The 18,635-nt window shown below is 35.7% G+C and overlaps 1 protein-coding gene across 2 annotated transcripts in view; it reads left to right on the plus strand.

Annotated features, from left to right (window-relative positions):
* Positions 1-18,635, plus strand: part of CNTN5 (contactin 5) — a 1,309,320-nt gene that overhangs the window by 1,006,934 nt on the left and 283,751 nt on the right. For both annotated transcript variants that reach the window (XM_066360732.1, XM_066360733.1), the window contains 3 exons: positions 7,537-7,673; positions 10,125-10,254; positions 12,375-12,525. In XM_066360732.1, the coding sequence (XP_066216829.1) occupies positions 7,537-7,673; positions 10,125-10,254; positions 12,375-12,525 (418 nt within the window). The remainder of the gene's footprint in view (positions 1-7,536; positions 7,674-10,124; positions 10,255-12,374; positions 12,526-18,635) is intronic.

Below are 18,635 nucleotides of genomic sequence, written 5' to 3' on the forward strand. Positions count from 1 at the left end.
TCCTGATGGCGATTACATTAAATTTGTATGCATTGGGTAATATGGCTATTTTAACTATGTTGTTTCTTCCAATCCATGAACATGGAATATTTTTACATTTCATTGTGTATTTTTCAATTTTTTTAATAATGTTTTATAGTTTTCAGTATATAGGTCCTTCACATCCTTTGTTTATTCCTAGGTATTTTATTTTTTGTTGTTACAATTATTAAAGGAAATGTTTTTAATACTATTTTTTGGAAATAGTTCTCACCTTGAGTTCTGTTATGAAAATCGTACCATATATATTCATATTTGATAGAAAATAAAGTTATAGGTATTTCATGAGCAGGATTAAGGAAAGTAACCAATATTTTTTTTATACACAATCATTAGTGTAGCACAATGAAATAGGAATTAACATCTACAGCTTACAGATGAGGCTAATTAAAGTTAAATAACTAATTTCCAATCACATTAGACCAAGGGCATGATGGCACTGGCATTGAAACCTATATTAGCCCCACCTTTGTAATCTTTCCCATATACCATGTTACCTCTCACAGGTCCACAGCTGAGAATCCTGATAATGAAAATGATCTATGTGGATAAAATCTGTTGACTCAACACTTGAGTACAGGAGCAACGAAGAGGACTGATAACAATTAGCATATATCAACAGATTTTCAGAATTTCTAATAGCAAGAGATAATAAGCAAGGTTTTCTTTAAGGCTTTGTGTTTTAAAAATTGTAACCTGTAGACTGATCTGGAGCTCAAATGTATTGCATAAGTAGTTGCCGATACACAGGGCATGTGGTGAGAGTGTAGCAGCTTCTGGGTTTAAAGTGCCATATGTCTCTTACATTGTTCACACCCTAAAATAGGCAGTTTGACAAAAGCTTGACAAAGGAAGTTACTAGCTTTTTTATTTTTTAAGTTCTGGGAGTGTAACAGGTGATTTTCATTTGTAGAATTGTTGGTAAAGTTGAATAATATTTTAATTGCATTTCTGTTTCACTCAGTACATTTTGAGCTGGCAGCAAACAGACATTGTAGCATATTTATCTTTGTGTTCAGTGCTAAGCATTGCACCAATAGTGATGTCCAATAAATATTTGAAGAAGAAAGATAAACAGGAATTATTTATTTTTCATGTAATTGATCACTTATAGATTCCTATGGCAAATTCATTTTGGAATCAGGAGTCTAAATTAGGCCAAACATTATTTTGATTTCTAGTTTTCTCTTTTCCAGATGACCAGTTTTTAATATAATAGTTTTTTTTCTTTCCTAATATTTCATTTTAGCAATTTTAAATATTTTTTTCAATTTCTTTTTGTCTCCCACAAGCTGTGTATCACAGCACTAGCTGTAGTACCTTAAGGCACATATCAAATATAACTAATACCCTGTAATCAACTATCTTACATGGGTCAGTGCTGTGTCTAAAGTTATTATGTATGTTATGTCAACTGTGCTCTTAATGATCTCACTATCTAGCTGGGGTATCAAAACATAACTAAAAAATTCAGTAACAGTTTAAGTCAGCAAAGGAAGAGAAGTAATACATAACTATGTGATCAGAGAAGAGAAGAAAAACTACAAGTTTCTAAAGAAGGTACAGTTGACTCCCCTTTCAAGTTAGGATTAATAATTCTGTATAATTAAACACAATCTTGAATGATGAGAATTAAAGGAGACAGAGAAGTATGCTACTCCAGGTGGACTGAACAATCTGAAGATGAGGCAGGTGTGCTTGGGAAACATCAAACCTCTCTCTGCTTGGGTTACAGGGATCAGGTATAGTTATAAAAGTTGTCTGACAAAATAGAGTAGGACAGTTTACAGAAAGTCCAAATGAGAAAGCAGAGTTTAAGGTTGCTTTTGCATCTGACCACTTCTATGAGTATTTTTGGCATGACTACAAAGAGACTGATTTTGGAAACCAGGCACATAAAATCAGGATCAATATTTGAAGCTCGCTATGGTAGACTATTGAGTGAAAACTTCTAGGCTTGAAGTTGGAACACACAGTGTATAAAAGGCCTATATATCCTGACTATGCCAAGGTCAGTCTTCTTAAAACCAGGCTATATTGGCTGGAAGACCAATGAGCTACTAAAAACAGAACTCCTATTTAGAGGCATATTTGAAGGTAAAACACACTAGGTATGCAGCAAATGCTTTCTTTTCTTTGTCTTTTTTTTTTAAGTGAGAGAGACAAAGAGCAGGACAGATATGGACAGACAGGAAGGGAGAGAGATGAGAAGCATCAATTCTTCATCAGGGCACCTTAGTTGTTCATTGATTGCTTTCTCATATGTGCCTTGACCAGGGGACTCCAGCAGAGCAAGTGACCCCTTGCTCAAGCCAGTGACCTTGGACTCAAGCCAATGATCTTTGGACTCAAGCCAGCAACCATGAGGTCATATCTATGATTCCATGCTCAAGCCAGTGACCCCACACTCAAGCCAGTGACCTTGGGGTTTTGAACCTGAGTCCTCTGAATCCCAGGCTCATGCTCTATCCACTGTGCCACTGCCTGGTCAGGCATGCAGCAAATGTTTTAATTTTATTTTTGAATATTTCAGAATGGGATGGGAGAAATTAACTCCCTGAAATCAGAAGTATATGACTTTGAAAGTGGTTTCTGTCCCTTACTGTGTGACCTTGGGTAAATTTCCTTGACTCTCTGAACCAAAATTTCCTAATTCACAAAGTGAAATATGTCTATTTTCAGGATCAATATTATAAGGATTAATTGATGATAACTGAGCTCAGTGTCTAGGACTAGCATTTAATAACTAAGAGTTCTTTCTTTGTTCCTCTTTCTCCTCCCTTCTAAACTGGCTTAGGTTTTAGACAGCTGTTGTTCTTTTAGATCCTCTATTCTAATATCCATGTGCAGTTTCCTTCAGCACATCTTTCCTGTCATAGCCTGTCCTTTCTTGTGGCATTGACTTTACATCTCCTCTATCACAGTATAAACTTCTTAAATATAAGACATAGACGTCCTGTGTCCCTAATAACCTCTAAGAGAGATCAAGAACTAAATAATACAAGGTAAATGACTCAATGGTCCTAACTAGCACAAAGTAAACCATTTTATAGGTTGATGCCCAAAATGACAGAGAGAAATAATTCAGTTCAATCTCTTCTCATATTTTCATATTTATTTCTTCAATTGTTTCAAATAGAATATTTGTGGACAAAAAGTCACTTGTATTTTCAGAATTTTTATTTTAAAAAAATCAACCAATGAAGAAAAAACACATTACCCATAGCATATAGATTTCATAAAATTACATTATGTCTTATTTCTTCTTTTAGGTTATAAATTGTACTTTTAACAACTATACCGTATGCCATTTAAAATTTGATTAAATCAAATGAAATACATCTGTATACTCCCACAGTAGGAGAACTACATCATACCCACAGAAAAAAAGACACAGGGGTCATGCAATACTTTAATACCAGAATTCAAGATACTAAGTAGCAAGGAAGCACAGTGGCATTGCAGGCTGAGGTGAAGTTCAAGAGGCAATAAGGAAAAGAGAGCAGACAATTCAAGATGAACGTAGGGTGATACCAGTACTAAAAGTCTCAGATCATTTCCAAAAAGAAAATGTTTGAACATTTCTGTTGAGACAGAAGTCAGTTTTAAGATGTGATCTATACAAATTTGCAGGTAAGACTGAGACTTAAGTAGGTTAATTAGATTAGGGTCAGACTAAAGATTTCTAAAGAACAAATTGAAAAATAAACAAACTAAGAAGAAATGTTTCAGAAAGCTTAATTCAATGTAATTAGTCTTTAATTCCAATGCTTCATTTTTATCTTGCATGTTTTCCAACATTTTTTTTGCAAATAGTTATGGTACTGGTCATTTACTGGCTATAAGAAAATACAGTTGTTCATATGGAAAATAATAATTAATAAATAATAATACAAGAATAAACTGTTTCACATACAAATGTAAATCTACTGTCCAGCCCTGTATATGACAGAATTATAATGGAAAAGAGTATTAAATCCCAATCCAGAAAAGAAGTCTGTTTAACTAGATATGATATAATTCTTCTGTTTCATTTCTAATGAATTATTCAGCACCATGATTTTTTTTTTCTAACTCTTGACCATACATAAAATCTTAGAGCCGTGAAAGCTAGCTTGTCATAAAGCAAGCAATGTTTGCAGGCTTATAGTGGTAGAAATTTCGCCTTCAACATACTGTATTTCCCTATGTATAAGATGCACATTTTTCTGAAAAATTTGGGTGTGTCTTATACAGGGGTTGTAGATTTTTTTACATGCATTTCCCACTTTTTCACGCTTTTGTCCTCACTGTTGAAGACAATGATTCGTCATCAGACACAGATGAGGACAAGCTAATGGATGGGAGTTTTGACAGTGATGAGGAGTTGTATGAATTTTATGATAAATAAAACTTAAGTTCAATAACTTTATATTATACATTTTTTTTCAAATTTCGGGCCCCCAAATTAAGGTGCATCTTATACAATGGAAGCGTCTTATACATGGGGAAATACTGTAGTAACATGGAAAGGTGGAAGTCTGAGAGACAAAGGAAAAGAATTACTTCCTCTGTAGTGAACACATTCTATATATATATATATATATATATATATATATATATATATAAAACTTTAATTTTTTTATTAATTTTAATGGGGTGACATTAATCAATCAGGCACATAGGTTCAGAGAAAACATCTCCAGGTTATTTTGACATTAGATTATGTTGCATACCCACCACCCAAAGTTATATAGTCTTCTGGTCTTCTGCATCTTCTGTCTGGTTTTCTTTGTGCCCCTTCTTTCCCCCCACCCCCTCCCTTCCCCTCCCCACCCCCAGTAACCACCACACTCTTGGCCATGTCTCCGAGTCTCATTTTTATGTCCCACCTATGTATGGTATCATATAGTTCTTAGTTTTTTCTGATTTACTTATTTCACTCAGTATAATGTTATCAAGGTCCATCCATGTTGTAAATGATCTGATGTCATCATTTCTTATGGCTGAGTAGTATTCCATAGTATATATGTACCACATCTTCTTTATCCAATCCTTTATCAAGGGACACTTTGGTTGTTTCCATGTCTTGGCCTCTGTGAACAATGCTGCAATGAACATGGGGCTGCATGTGTCTTTACATACCAGTGTTTTTAGTTATGGGGGTATATTCCCAGTAGAGAAATTGCTGGGTCATATGATAGTTCTATTTTTAATTTTTTGAGGAACCACCATACTTTATTCCATAGTGGTTATACATTCCCACCAACAGTGGATGAGGGTTCCTTTTTCTCCACAACCTCTCAACACTTGTTATTATCTGTCTTGTTGATAATAGCTAATCTAACAGGTGTGAGGTGGTATCTCATTATAGGTTTAATTTGCATTTCTCTAATAGCTAGTGAAGATGAACATCTTTTCATATATCTGTTGGCCATTTGTATTTTTTACTGGGAGAAGTGTCTGTTCATGTCCTCTTCCCATTTTTTTATTAGATTGTTTGCTTGTTTGTTATTGAGTTTTATGAGTTCTTTGCATATTTTGGATATTAGGCCCTTACCTGTGCTGTTGTTTGAAAATATCATCTCCCATTTAGTTGGCTGTCTGTTTTGTTGTCAGTTTCTCTTGCTGTGCAAAAGCTTCTTAGTCTGATGTAGTCCCATTCATTTATCTTTGCCTTCACTTCCCTTGCCTTTGGAGTAAAGTGAACACATTCTTGAACTTGACAAAATTGGAGAAAGTAGGTGGTGAGGGGGAGATGAAGAGTAAATGGTCCCTTTGATTTATTTTTATTAAATTACTCATAAAAATTAACTTCTATGTAAAAGAGACAATCATTTGTCAATCCCAGCTTTTATCATAAAATTAGCATCCCTATACTGGGCAGCTCAACAGGGCACAAAACATGATTGCGCTCCAGGTTTTTTAAAAAGTGCTTTTGGACTTTTTTTTTTTTTTTTTATAGAAACAGAGCAAAAGCTAGAGAGAGGGATAGACAGACAAGAACAGAGAGAGATGAAAAGCATCAATCATCAGTTTTTTATTGTGGCACTTTAGTTCATTGATTGCTTTCTCATATGTGCCTTGACAGTGGGCTACAGCAGACCGAGTGACCCCTTGCTCAAGCCAGTGAGCTTGGGTCCAAGCTGGTGAGCTTTGCTCAAACCAGTTGAGCCTGCTCAAACTGGAGACCTCGGGGGTCTGGAACCTAGGTCCTCCGCATCCCAGCCCGACGCTCTATCCACTGCTCCACGGCCTGGTCAGGCTGAACATATTATTAATATTATAATTATATAATATATGATCCCTAATGTTCTAGTACCTACTGCCTAACAACATGTATCAAGGATAGACTCCCTGCAGCGTAGTGAAATCCAGCTATGTATTCTGGCATCAAGCTCTTTAGATAACTTGGATGAAAATAACTCAAGGAAATTTTGCAATGCAAATGTTGCGGCTGCAGACATCTCATTGCTTAACTCGTAAAAGTAGTCCCTCCAAGCCCAAGTTTACTTACCCGCCCCCTACCAAACCCTGGGGCCGAGTCCCGCCCTCTGAGTCCCACGCGGGACCGCTCCACGCGGAGCCGCCCACCACTCCCACTCGACCCGTGGCCCGTCCTCAATGTGGGTGGGGACGCGGCCTCTCACCCTGCGCGGGGCTCTCGCTGGCCAGCACAGAGACCCCTGCTCCAGGGACGCCTGTAAGTCACCCCGCCGAAGCCACCGTCCTGGGATCCCCAGTCTTCCTAGGCCAGGCCGCCCGGGAGGAGCGCGGTACCTGCGACACCGCCCGCGGAGCCCGCTGTGCGCTGCCGGTGTGCGCCCCCTCCCGGTCGGAGTCTGTCCCTGCCGCGGCTGTGCCCGCTGTTTCTCCGTCGAAGGCACTTGGAACAGCAACTGAGACAGTCTCTCTCTCTCTCTCTCTCTCTCTCTCTCTCTCTCTCTCTAAAGGAATTTTTCTCTGTTGTGATTTAAAGTTTTCCTATATATAGAAAGATAGATGAAGAATGCTAGTAAGTATAGAAAATAATTGACATCAGGTAAAATTTGAATTTACAAGTTAATATTCTGTAGCCATCCAGGTTCTATAAGAAGAAAAAATAAAACGGCAAACCGCTTGTTCAGTAAATGGACTTGTTGCATTACTTCAACCTGTGCTAATGCTCCAACGCTTGGAAAGAGATGCCTCTTAAGTACCTGACTTCCTGCTAAACAGGTCCCAGGGAGAATCTAGCCACTGTTTTGAAGTGAATAAAACAATAAGATATACTTATCTTATAAAAATGTTTTCCATGATCAAAATATCAGCAATGATTATATATATGATATTATATACACATGTATATTTACTCTGGAAATGAGAGTTCTATAATAGAATGCTGTGTTCTTCCAAGCACCTGTAGTCACATGAAGTGATAAAAATTTTTTAATTCAATTAATATTTCCATATGAATTGTGAACTTGTTTAAGTGTATGAGAAATGAAATAATCGTTTTTAATGCTCAAACTCTTACAGCTTACCCACACTGGGTAGAGAAACTTAATGACACTCAGTTAGACAGTGGGAGCCTGCTCCAATGGGAATGCAAGGCTACTGGAAAACCCCGACCCACGTACCGCTGGCTGAAGAATGGAGTGTCCCTCTTAACTCAGGTACTGTTGGTGTGGTTGACCTGTCCCTGTGTACTTTTAGCAGGATCTCACATAGGACAAACTATCCTCTCTTATTCTTATTGGAATCCATTTCTTACTTATGCTTTATACTGTATTTGGAGTGAGAAATACCACAAATAGTTAAACAATTTTTGTTTTAATTACATTACTTTTTAAAGTAATATACTGTTCCTTTAAATTTTATCAAATGCTATAAGTTCATGGGAAAATATCAGTGATTATCCTAGACTCATTGCCATTTCTGGCTGACTTGCAGATTTCATCTAGCTTGTTGCTGTCACTGTGCAGATGATGGAGATAACCCCAAGCAGTAAAAAAATGACTTGCCCAAGATCCTATATTGAATAAGGGACAAGATTAGAATACAATACTAGTCTTTTGTGTCCTGGGCATGCTCTTTTTTATTTTTTTAAGATTTTATTTATTCATTTGAGAGAGGAAAGAGAGAGAGAGAGAAAGAGAGAAAGAGAGAAGGGGAGAGGAGCAGGAAGCATCAACTCCCATATGTGCCTTGACCGGGTAAGCCCAGGGTTTTGAACCGGCGGCCTCAGTGTTCCAGGTCGAGCCTTTATCCACTGCACCGCCACAGGTCAGGCTAGGCATGCTCTTTTTGTGGCTTCCTGCAACCCATAGATATATCTTGTTAGTAAATCCACTGCATGCTTATCAAACAACTTAATATGTACTAGATTTAAAAATAAATCAATTACTCTTTAATTTCAGAATAATAGTAATAATTTTAGCAAACTCTTTCCCTTATTTGTGGTCTTGGCAGGAAAGAGGTCAGGGAAAAGAGTTCACTAGTTATGGCCAAAATGAGGGAGGTGTATAACATTGAAATTCTGAACACAGATTCTGCCCAAGGGTCATTCACCACTTTGGGCTTCAGTTTGCTTCTTTATAAAATGAAGAGATTAGATCAGATCATCCCTACAGTCTCATCCAGCTCCAACATTCCCTTCTTCTAAAATCAGGCCAAAACAAACACAATAATACAAAAAGACACATAGAGCTGTTAAAAGGAACTACAGAGTTGTTTAGGAAAACAACAAGAAGTGAGAGTGAAAGGGTGGGAGTCCTGTGGCATTGACTCATTGCCTCTTTCTCTCTGATTCTCCCATGGGTACCAGATAAACCTTGAGAAGAGACTATGCTGATTATATATATTTTCTTCTGCTAGCATCCAAGTAAATCCCATAAATCCCACTGGCAGATAATACATCTGCAAAGTGAATGGGTTTATTTTGAAAACGATGTCAAATTACTTGGCACCACTGTTGATAGATAATCAAAGCACTGCTCAATAACATTTAAAAAATGCTTTGCTTGGCATTAAGTAGACAAGACACCTGGTTGTTTTTTTGTTTGTTTGTTTGTTTTTTTCCATTTTTCTGAAGCTGGAAACAGGGAGAGACAGTCAGACAGACTCCCGCATGCGCCCGACCGGGATCCACCCGGCACGCCCACCAGGGGGCGATGCTCTGCCCACCAGGGGGCGATGCTCTGCCCATCCTGGGCGTCGCCATGTTGCGACCAGAGCCATTCTAGTGCCTGAGGCAGAGGCCACAGAGCCATCCCCAGCGCCCGGGCCATCTTTGCTCCAATGGAGCCTCGGCTGCGGGAGGGGAAGAGAGAGACAGAGAGGAAAGCGCGCGGAGGGGTGGAGAAGCAAATGGGCGCTTCTCCTGTGTGCCCTGGCTGGGAATCGAACCCGGGTCCTCCGCACGCTAGGCCGACGCTCTACCACTGAGCCAACCGGCCAGGGCGACACCTGGTTGTTTAACAACATTTTAAGTTTGAAATTTGTTTTGAAATGTGCTCTTGGTCTCATTTTACTTCAATTTGCACATTCTCAGTTTTCTGTCTTCTGTATTTTTTCTTCTGATAATGATGTGTGCCTTTATGACCAATAATTTTATACAGAATTCAGTTACACACATTTTATTTGTGTTATTTTATTGGGAAGTGAGAGAAAAGGCAAACTCCTGACCAGATCAATATAGTAAAGAGGTCATTGTTGTGACCTGAACTATATTTAACCTTGACTCCATGTGCCTGTATCCTCCATCCTTTCTACCATGTGACCCCCTGCCCCTCCTTTGTGAAATGAACTCAAATAAAAGCTTCACCTGCTGATTGTACATCATGAGCTCAACTAGTACACCAAACAAAAGCAGGTCCATTTAAAAACAAAACTAAAAGTAAAATTTGGAAGCATCATGAAAGAAAGATATAGTTATAATTTACGTGAGACGTGAGATGTGCTACAGTAAGATAGTGAACAGTAAATGCTGTTGCTAAGATGTCAAATAATATTTAGCTGCATTAAATGCAGGCTTTTTTTTCCCTTGGTCCAGCAGACAGTAACTGTAGAATCTGTATGGCATGTTCATTTTCTATATCTAATTTTTTTTTTTGCCCCCATTACAGAGTAGGGTTGAGATGGTTAATGGAGTATTGACGATCCATAGTGTGAATCAGTCAGATGCTGGAATGTATCAGTGTTTGGCGGAAAATAAATATGGAGCCATTTACGCAAGTGCTGAGCTGAAAATTCTAGGTATGCAATTTCTAAATAAATAAATAGGAAGAAAGTGTTACTTCTTTCCATGCTCTAATTCTTACTATACTGAAGTTTTATGATATGGCTATAAAAACGTATTTTATGGCTTGAAATAAAATACTGTCTTGCTGAAATATGTATATATATTTTAAGCTTTAGGGGAAAAGTTTGCATTGGGTACATTTTGTACCGTAATTTTTTATAAGGTTTTTCTAACTTTAGTTTTAATCTTAACACATTTACACAATATGTATTTTCTATGGCGTTAAAAAAACATCATATAAGAAATATGTTAACTCTCAAGGAGGAATGTCTTGAGGGGAGAGAATGAAAATGTAGATTTCAAGCAGCCCCTCCCCGCTAACCTTCACAATTCTTCATATTTTTCCTAGCAGCTCCTCCCTATTAGTAGGCATGCAACTTCTGGGAGGCGGGACCCCCAGTAAAGCGCCCACCTATTCTGTGACATCACCATTACCATCCTTGTAGAAAAGGGAAAGCCTTCCTTAGGTCCAGCACAGCCACCTCCTAGGGTTACACCCTTGATAAGAATGTAACCAGCACAGTAGCACTGCTTCACTGTTTTCTATAGGAAAGCTAAAACCAAGTGCAGCAGACAACCCAGGTTGAACAGACTTGGGCTGCTGGAATGAATTTTACTTTTTCCCACTCTAATGATTTCCCAACCTTAGATTCTGGTATGTTTACAATACAAAAAGAGAGATTTAGGGTATCTTAATTCACTGTCACTCAAAAGTGGGCAGGAACCCAATAGTACTTTCTATTTTCCACTTAAAATTCCCAAATCATGACATTAAGAGAAACACCCAAAATCTCAGGAATCTGGGAACTTGCCATTTACATATTAGCTAAATATAATGCACCGTAAGTCAACGATATTAATCATGAATGTTTGAACTTAAAATTTCTCTGCATTATAACTAATTTATTCGAAATAGATACGGGAGTCCATGTTTCAGTCTCCTAAACCTAATCAATAAAATATTAATGTACTCTCTTGTCAGCTAACACTCTTGACAGTTCTGAGTTAAAAAGCTGATTCAGACTTTGAACCCAGTTAATCATTTACTCAGAAGCACTCATTCACTAAACATATTTTCAAAATTACCTTTTGTAAATTCTATCAACAGGGAATCAGAATGTTAAATGCAATTTCCTCCTAAGTTTCTTCATTTTTCTTTCAATTTCTTAACCCATCTAAAATGCATATATATCTTTTGTATGTTGCATACATATTTTTAATGTTGTTGTGCCCTTCATTATATTGTTATATGAGGGACATAAAATGCTGATGGAATAATCACAAAATTGTCAGATCAATACAATAAATGTCTCAAATACAGTAGACTTGTAGATCTATATTTCAAGTTCTCTTTTAGATTCAAGTTTTCTTAAAGTTTGCTTTGATCTCTGTGTTATGTATTCCTTTAGTCCAGTTACCTCTACCATAGCAGCACAATGAAGTTACCTGGGGAACTGTAATCAAAAGGGTCTTGACAAAAATACAGTAAATATAATATTAATGAATGATCAGACCTAGAAAAATTGCAAATAAAGAAAACTTCTGATTAAAATTTAAATGATTTCATTACTTAAAAATTTTTTTCCATTTCTTAAAAACTGCATTTAATTGTGTATACTGTTAAAGTGAAATATGCGTTAGGTAAGACTCACAAATAGGAAATGGATGACAGAATTTTCTTCTCCATGGATGATTTCATTTTTCCAAAGAAAATTCAAAATTGACTTTCTTTGCTGGCCCCTTCACCTTTTTCCCAGGGTGCTCAGTAGTCTTTTGCAATTAAAGTTGATGATAACCATGATAAACACGTTATTATTTTTAAAACAGCCTTTGTTAATGGATTCCACATTACATGAAACCATCACCTGCTAATGAAAATAACAACAAATAAGATATCTATTAATTAATAGGTTAAACTTTAAGTTAGAACCTTCTTTTTTTTTTACCTGTGGGGACATTGTATGATTTTATTAAACATGTATATCAGAAGAATTTGCAAATTATTGATGTAACATACATTAGAGATTATTTATTGTCATTGCTACTGGTAGAACTAACATTTTCATTTTAATAGCTTCAGCTCCTACTTTTGCACTGAATCAACTGATGAAAACCGTAATTGTTACCAAGGGCCGAGAAGTCATCATAGAGTGCAAACCCCAAGGCTCTCCAAAACCAACTATCTCTTGGAAGAAAGGAGACAAAGCAATTAGAGAGAATAAAAGGTTAGACATCTATTTTATAATTTAAACTCTTTACTTCAAACTTTTTTGAAGTTGCAGATGATACACACAAAGTGTACAAGAAAAAGTCTTTCAGTAATTGTGGACAATATTTCATGAACAGATTGAAATATAGTTTTGTCTATATACTGATTAAAAATAATCTCAAGTCCTGATTCAATATAGTGAGACTGCTTTATCTCTGGTGTTTGAAGCACCAATTGGGAATTTTATCAGGTTATGAAGAAAGCAAACAGTTTTTGTTAATTGAGTCATTTTTGGTTTTCATTTTGGGTGTGCAAATTTGGGGATGATTTTAGAGATTTTTAGAGACTGTTCTCATTTCAATCTTAATGTGAAATATAATAAAAACATATTTTGGATCTTTTGGATAATCACTTTATGCCGAATGCTTCCAAGTGAAATTTGTGCCTGTTTGTCTTCCTTTTTGTCGTTAATCATGTTGATACAAAATAGTAGAGGGTTATTTTAGTCGCCACAGGCAAAGGAGAAGTGAGCAGAGGAATATATATGATGTGTAAAGACTTGTCTTTGGTAAGTAATGCCAAAGGGCATCACAGAAGTACAAAAGGGAAAAACAGAAGAGAGAATCAAATCATACCATCATAGTCTGCGTATTCCAGGTTCTAAAGGTCAAGGCTCCACCAGTAATTACCATATTGATTTTGCGAATGGTCATTCAGCTTTGACAAAATAATATCCCCCAATATATTAAAATAATGTTGTGTATATTGTTTTAGAGTGTTTTTCCTTTGATCTATAATGATGGAGTTTATACTTGGTTTTACGTTTGTCTGGATTTAAGTAATCATACAGTTAAATAATTTAAGTCAGTATTAGAGGTCCATTTCAATAATTCTTGAAGTTATTTTGGAATATTTTGAAATATTTGAAAAAATTTCTTTAAATATTTTTGTTTGCCATTCAAGTTGGAGAAACACTGATTTAAATTGTCTGTGTCAGATGAAATAATTGGATTCCATTCAGGCCAAGGATCTTTTCTGCCTGGAAGGGATAGTATCAGATTGACTTGGGTCATATAGGCCATATCGTTTTGAAAGAGAATTTATCTTTTAATTTGGGCCAGGGGCCTGGTGGTGGGCAAACTCATACTCTGCAAGATTGGTGTTGCATATGGTTGAAGTGCATATAAATGAATTGAATTTCTTTAGCTTATTGCTTATACAAATATAAAAAAGGGCACAAACCTTATTAAAGCAGAAGAAAATTTTTTTTGTATAGAAAATATCATCTAATAATTATATTGCTTGGTTATTTTTTCTGAACGTATTGAAAATTCCTATAACATCATCAAAGTATATATGCCATTCCATGCAAGCCATTCCATTCAAAACGTCTATTTGTCGGTGGCACGTGAGCCTTGTCGTATTTATTTCACCATGAAAAGTTCCTCATCAGCTATTCATAGGTATCTCACTGTGAGTTAAAAAATTAGGTGCATCGCTTCTGCCAAAGCAAATGTACTAAGAGAGGAACAGGATTTTGAGTTTTCTAGGACAACAAAAATAAGTATAAGAAGCTGTTTTATTTTCCAGAAGTTGAAAACAAAGTTGAGGATTTTCCAGTTTTCTTGATCCATTTTATCCCCACTGGTAACCTGTCAGATTAGTGAGACAAACACGCTGGCTGCAAACTCAGGCCACCACTCAGTTTTTCCAGATGTCAACATTTCTGGTCACTGTGCTATTCAGCAAGGAATCTGAAATGTGTGTGAAATATTTGTGTTTTTATTTTTTCAAGTAAAAGCAAGACCTGGCCACATGAGCTTAATATTTTGCCAACTCATGTATGTATAGATTTATAAATTGTTTTAATTTAATAACTCCAGAGGTTTAGTACAATTTTAACACTTAAAAGCAACAGGAGCACTTATGGTTTTTATTACTGTATGAGTTGTTGTCATATTATGCAATCCCAGGTTTCAGGAAGAATATAGTCTAATTGTATATAAAAAACATTAAGCAATCAACTCTTAAAATAAGAGGCTAAGATTTAAATAACAATAGAATAAATTTCATAAAGCAGAGTAGAAGACCTACATAGATATTTGTAAAACTGCGGTCTAAAAATTTAAATGAAAACTTGAAAATTTATATTTACAATATCTATCCCTACATACTTTAAAGTAGAATCTCAGTTACATATGCAACTTATATTTTTATAGAATTTTAAGATCATTTCTCTCTATTCAAAAGCCCACCAACCATTTGATCAGAGTTTTAAACATAATTTAAATTGAAATGGAGATTTTAGAAAATTTTTAAAGATTTGTAAACTTTGCATATGTATTTCATGTTGGGGCTACAGATTTAAATCAAGGTGGATTGTAAAATAAGTATATTACCATTCATTGTAATCTGTATCAAATATGTTTCTCATTCATCCAAACTACAACTAGGAAAAAGAGTTAAGTGAATTAGCCTTGCCCTTCTTTCACAGTTTTCACAGTTTTGAAGGTTTCATTCCAGATAAAAGATTGAAACAGCAAATGGCAGTTTTCTATATGGGCAAATAAAAGCTAGTATTATATTTGGGAAAAGAAGTGAAAGTAACAATGTATTATAAGGGAAACATTTACATGTGAGAAATAACAGCATTTCAAAGCAAAATTATGTTAGGATCAAAGCCATAAAAATATAATGAAATATTTTAATTGTAGGAAAATATTATCTAATCATATGAAAACATATCAGAAACTCAAAAACTGAATTTGAATCTAGAGTTAATCGCAATTTGACACTAAATTGTAAATGCAATGTTATAACACCTGAAAGTTAATACTAAATCATTAGTTTTATCCACAGAGTGCCGAATAACTCTGGTTTATGCCTTTCTACCAAAGGGTTGAATCTTTCAGGTTTTTTCTTGTTTTGTTTTGGGGAAGTTCTTCAAAATGCAACTTGTGTGTTTATCTGTTTCACTAAAGAAATAGATCATTATACTAAAGTTTAAAATTCGGTAAGGAGTAACTAGAACATAATATGTCTTTTAGGAAAAGTTTGATTAACAGAATAGTTGACTCCTTACAAAGTATTTCATTCATTTGGCCCCAAATGATACATTGAAAGTATATAGGAAAATACTGAGTTATTAGTTTTTGTTGTTTATATCAGAATGGTTGTTTACATTGCAGAATTTCAATATGAACTGGTGCTCAAACAAAAAATCATATTAATAATAATGATGACCATTTTAAAGTATATAGTAATTAGGCTTGGCCTGTGGTGGCACAGTGGATAAAGCATGGACCTGGAACACTTAGGTTACCGGTTCAAAACCCTGGGCTTACCTGGTCAAGGCACATATGGGAGTTGATGCTTCCTGCTCGTCTCACTATCTCTTTCCCTTTTCTGTCTTTATCTCTCTCTTCTCTAAAATGAATAAAATATTAAAAATAAATAAAGTGTATAGCATTTATAATTTACAAAGTACTTAACATTGTGGATGACAATAGCACCCAGTGCATAACAGAACTTGATTGTCCTGATTATGCTGAAATTTCAACAAGGTACTTTATTTCCTTATTTGTAAAATTGAAATCTTAAGATGTAATCTCATTGTGTTGTGAGAATTGAATGAAATTTTGTACCTAAAATACACTAGCTGGTGTACAGGCAGTGCCTGGGTTACGAATGATTTAGATTCTGTAGGTATGTTCTTAAGTTGAATTTGTATGTAAGTTGGATTAGGTACATTAACCTATTAAATGCAACTTAGACAGATGTTTGTCTTAATATAGTATTTATTTTTACCTTTCTGTATATCTAAAACTTAAACATTTTTAAATATAACCTTAAATGATCTTGGATGATGCAGAAGATAATAAACTTGCTGGAGAGGATGGGACTGGTGTTAGAGAGTCAGGGTTTGATTCTGCTGCTGAAATCAATTTCTTGAAGTAGGCGACAAGGGAGATTTGTACAGAGCTTTACTTTTTCTCATCATAAATGGCCCTGTAGCATCTCAGTCCTTCGGTAACTGTGCAATAAACTTGGGTGAATCTCTATCAGTATCTTGCTCCTCTAACTTTGCCATTCTTGCTTCGATGAGATGAAATGCATCAGCTAACTCATTTGCAGAAAACTTTTTTGGATCTGGAGTTTCTAGGTCCCTATTTTCTTTCCTAAATGCTATCATCTGCTGCTCTAGTTCCATAAGGTTTTCAATAGTTAGTTCTTTGCCCTGGGAGTAGAGTAACTCTTTGATATCATTTTCACTGATGTCCAACTGCAGTTGACCAATAGCCCTTATGGCACCTCATATGTAAACACGAATTACTCGTAAGTGGGATGTTTGTAACTCTGGGACTTACTGTATAGCATTTAATAAGTGTTCAATGAATGTTCCATGTGTGATAATGATGGCACTGCTGCTTATAATGGTAGTGGCTGTGATGATAATGGTATCATTTGAACATTTGAATCATTGAATAATGGTATCGATTTTTATCAATAGTTCTGGAATTTTTTATCACACTTTTTTTTCTTTAGTAATTAAAGGGAAAGATACTTAAGAAATAAGTTATTATCTGGGGTTAAAGGAATCTTTTAGGTAGGTCCTTAGTGTGATAATTTTGTTATTCATAAATGTCTCTTAATTGGCATTCTTTGTCCATCAGAGCCCCAAACTTCCACTTCTTACCATCTGTCCCTGGAATGACCATTCTCATCAACCTTACTTACTTGTAGTTTAGTATCTTTGAGATAGTTTCTGTATTAACATGCAGGCTGAATATTTGTTCCACGATCAGCTTTATAAGTAATGCGCAGACAGGTGAATATACCAAGGGAGTTAATGGAAATAGAACAAAAGCCTTTTAAAGATATTTTTTACTCTCTTTTTTTTCTCTCTTCTGTTTCTTTTAAGGAGTCTCCAGTTTTTTTCTGACCAGCACATATCCAGTTGGGCTCCTTTATCAATCATGTCCGTTTTAATACTGAAACTTATATGTGCCAAGAGTACTAAGACGTGAAATGTTCCGTTGGGATTTTCTCCTTTAGTATGCTTTCATTCGGAATGTTCTGCTCATCAAACTCATATTGGATTTTCACTTCAGCTCATTATTTCCATTACTTGGCCATTAACTTTTGTTAAAATATAATCACCCAGAAGCACTCCAGCAGTGCACAGATATTAAGCCTTCATTATTTCATGTTCAATTTTCTTTACTCTTAGTGGACAAAGACAGTCTTGGCTAAAATAAAGAGCATGGAGTTTTGGTAAAAGCCACAGTTTATTTCATTTTACTTCTGTCTGCACATGTATAAACTGTTATTGAACCCTATAGAATATGCCATATATGTTTAAAAATTATTCACAGTTATTGAAATTTCAAACTAGCTTAAGTACCGGTTTTCATTTCTAGGCAGAGGAAGGAGCAGGGTACCAGCAGAGATAATGGAGTATAATTCAGACGGGTGCTAAAGAAACCCTGCATCCAAAAAAATAAAAATTATCCTATGGAGGGGCCGTATTATAGTGTAATTTTCCTTTATGGGACTGTAAGCTATGCAAAGACTTGTCCAACATCCTTTGTAATATTTCCCTGCTCACCAAAGGAGCTTCAGAACAGCGAAGTTTTCTACTTACTCATTTAACACGCATAGAAAATTGCACTTGAAATACCCATTAGTTGACTTCTAGTGGGAATTCATGTTGTGTTCATTAGGCAGCAATGATCAGGCTCACATACTGACTCATAGACATATGGAAAAATATATATTCTTGGTGTAAGCCCTAAAGGACACTGTTACTAAGGGGAAAACTGGGTCTTCTTTATTTTTCTAAGGAAGAAAAGGAATTCATGAGTATAATTAGGGTCTTGTTTCTGTCCCTTTGTTTCAACCTACATGCTGTGTTTGCTAATGAACAAGCTGTTTTGTTGCTTCCTCTGTGACAATGTCTTTTACATATTAAGAACATAAAACAATGTAGACCCTAGGTATTATGGGTTTTTTTTAGTATTTAAGAAATTGTATAATGAGGGAAAATGAACATTCATATATCTGTAGACTTTCTTTGTAAATTAAAGTCTATGCTTTCAAAGGAAATAAAATGATCAGAGTGGCATT

The sequence above is a fragment of the Saccopteryx leptura genome, chromosome 1, assembly GCF_036850995.1.
Source record: "Saccopteryx leptura isolate mSacLep1 chromosome 1, mSacLep1_pri_phased_curated, whole genome shotgun sequence".
Lineage (NCBI taxonomy): Eukaryota > Metazoa > Chordata > Mammalia > Chiroptera > Emballonuridae > Saccopteryx > Saccopteryx leptura.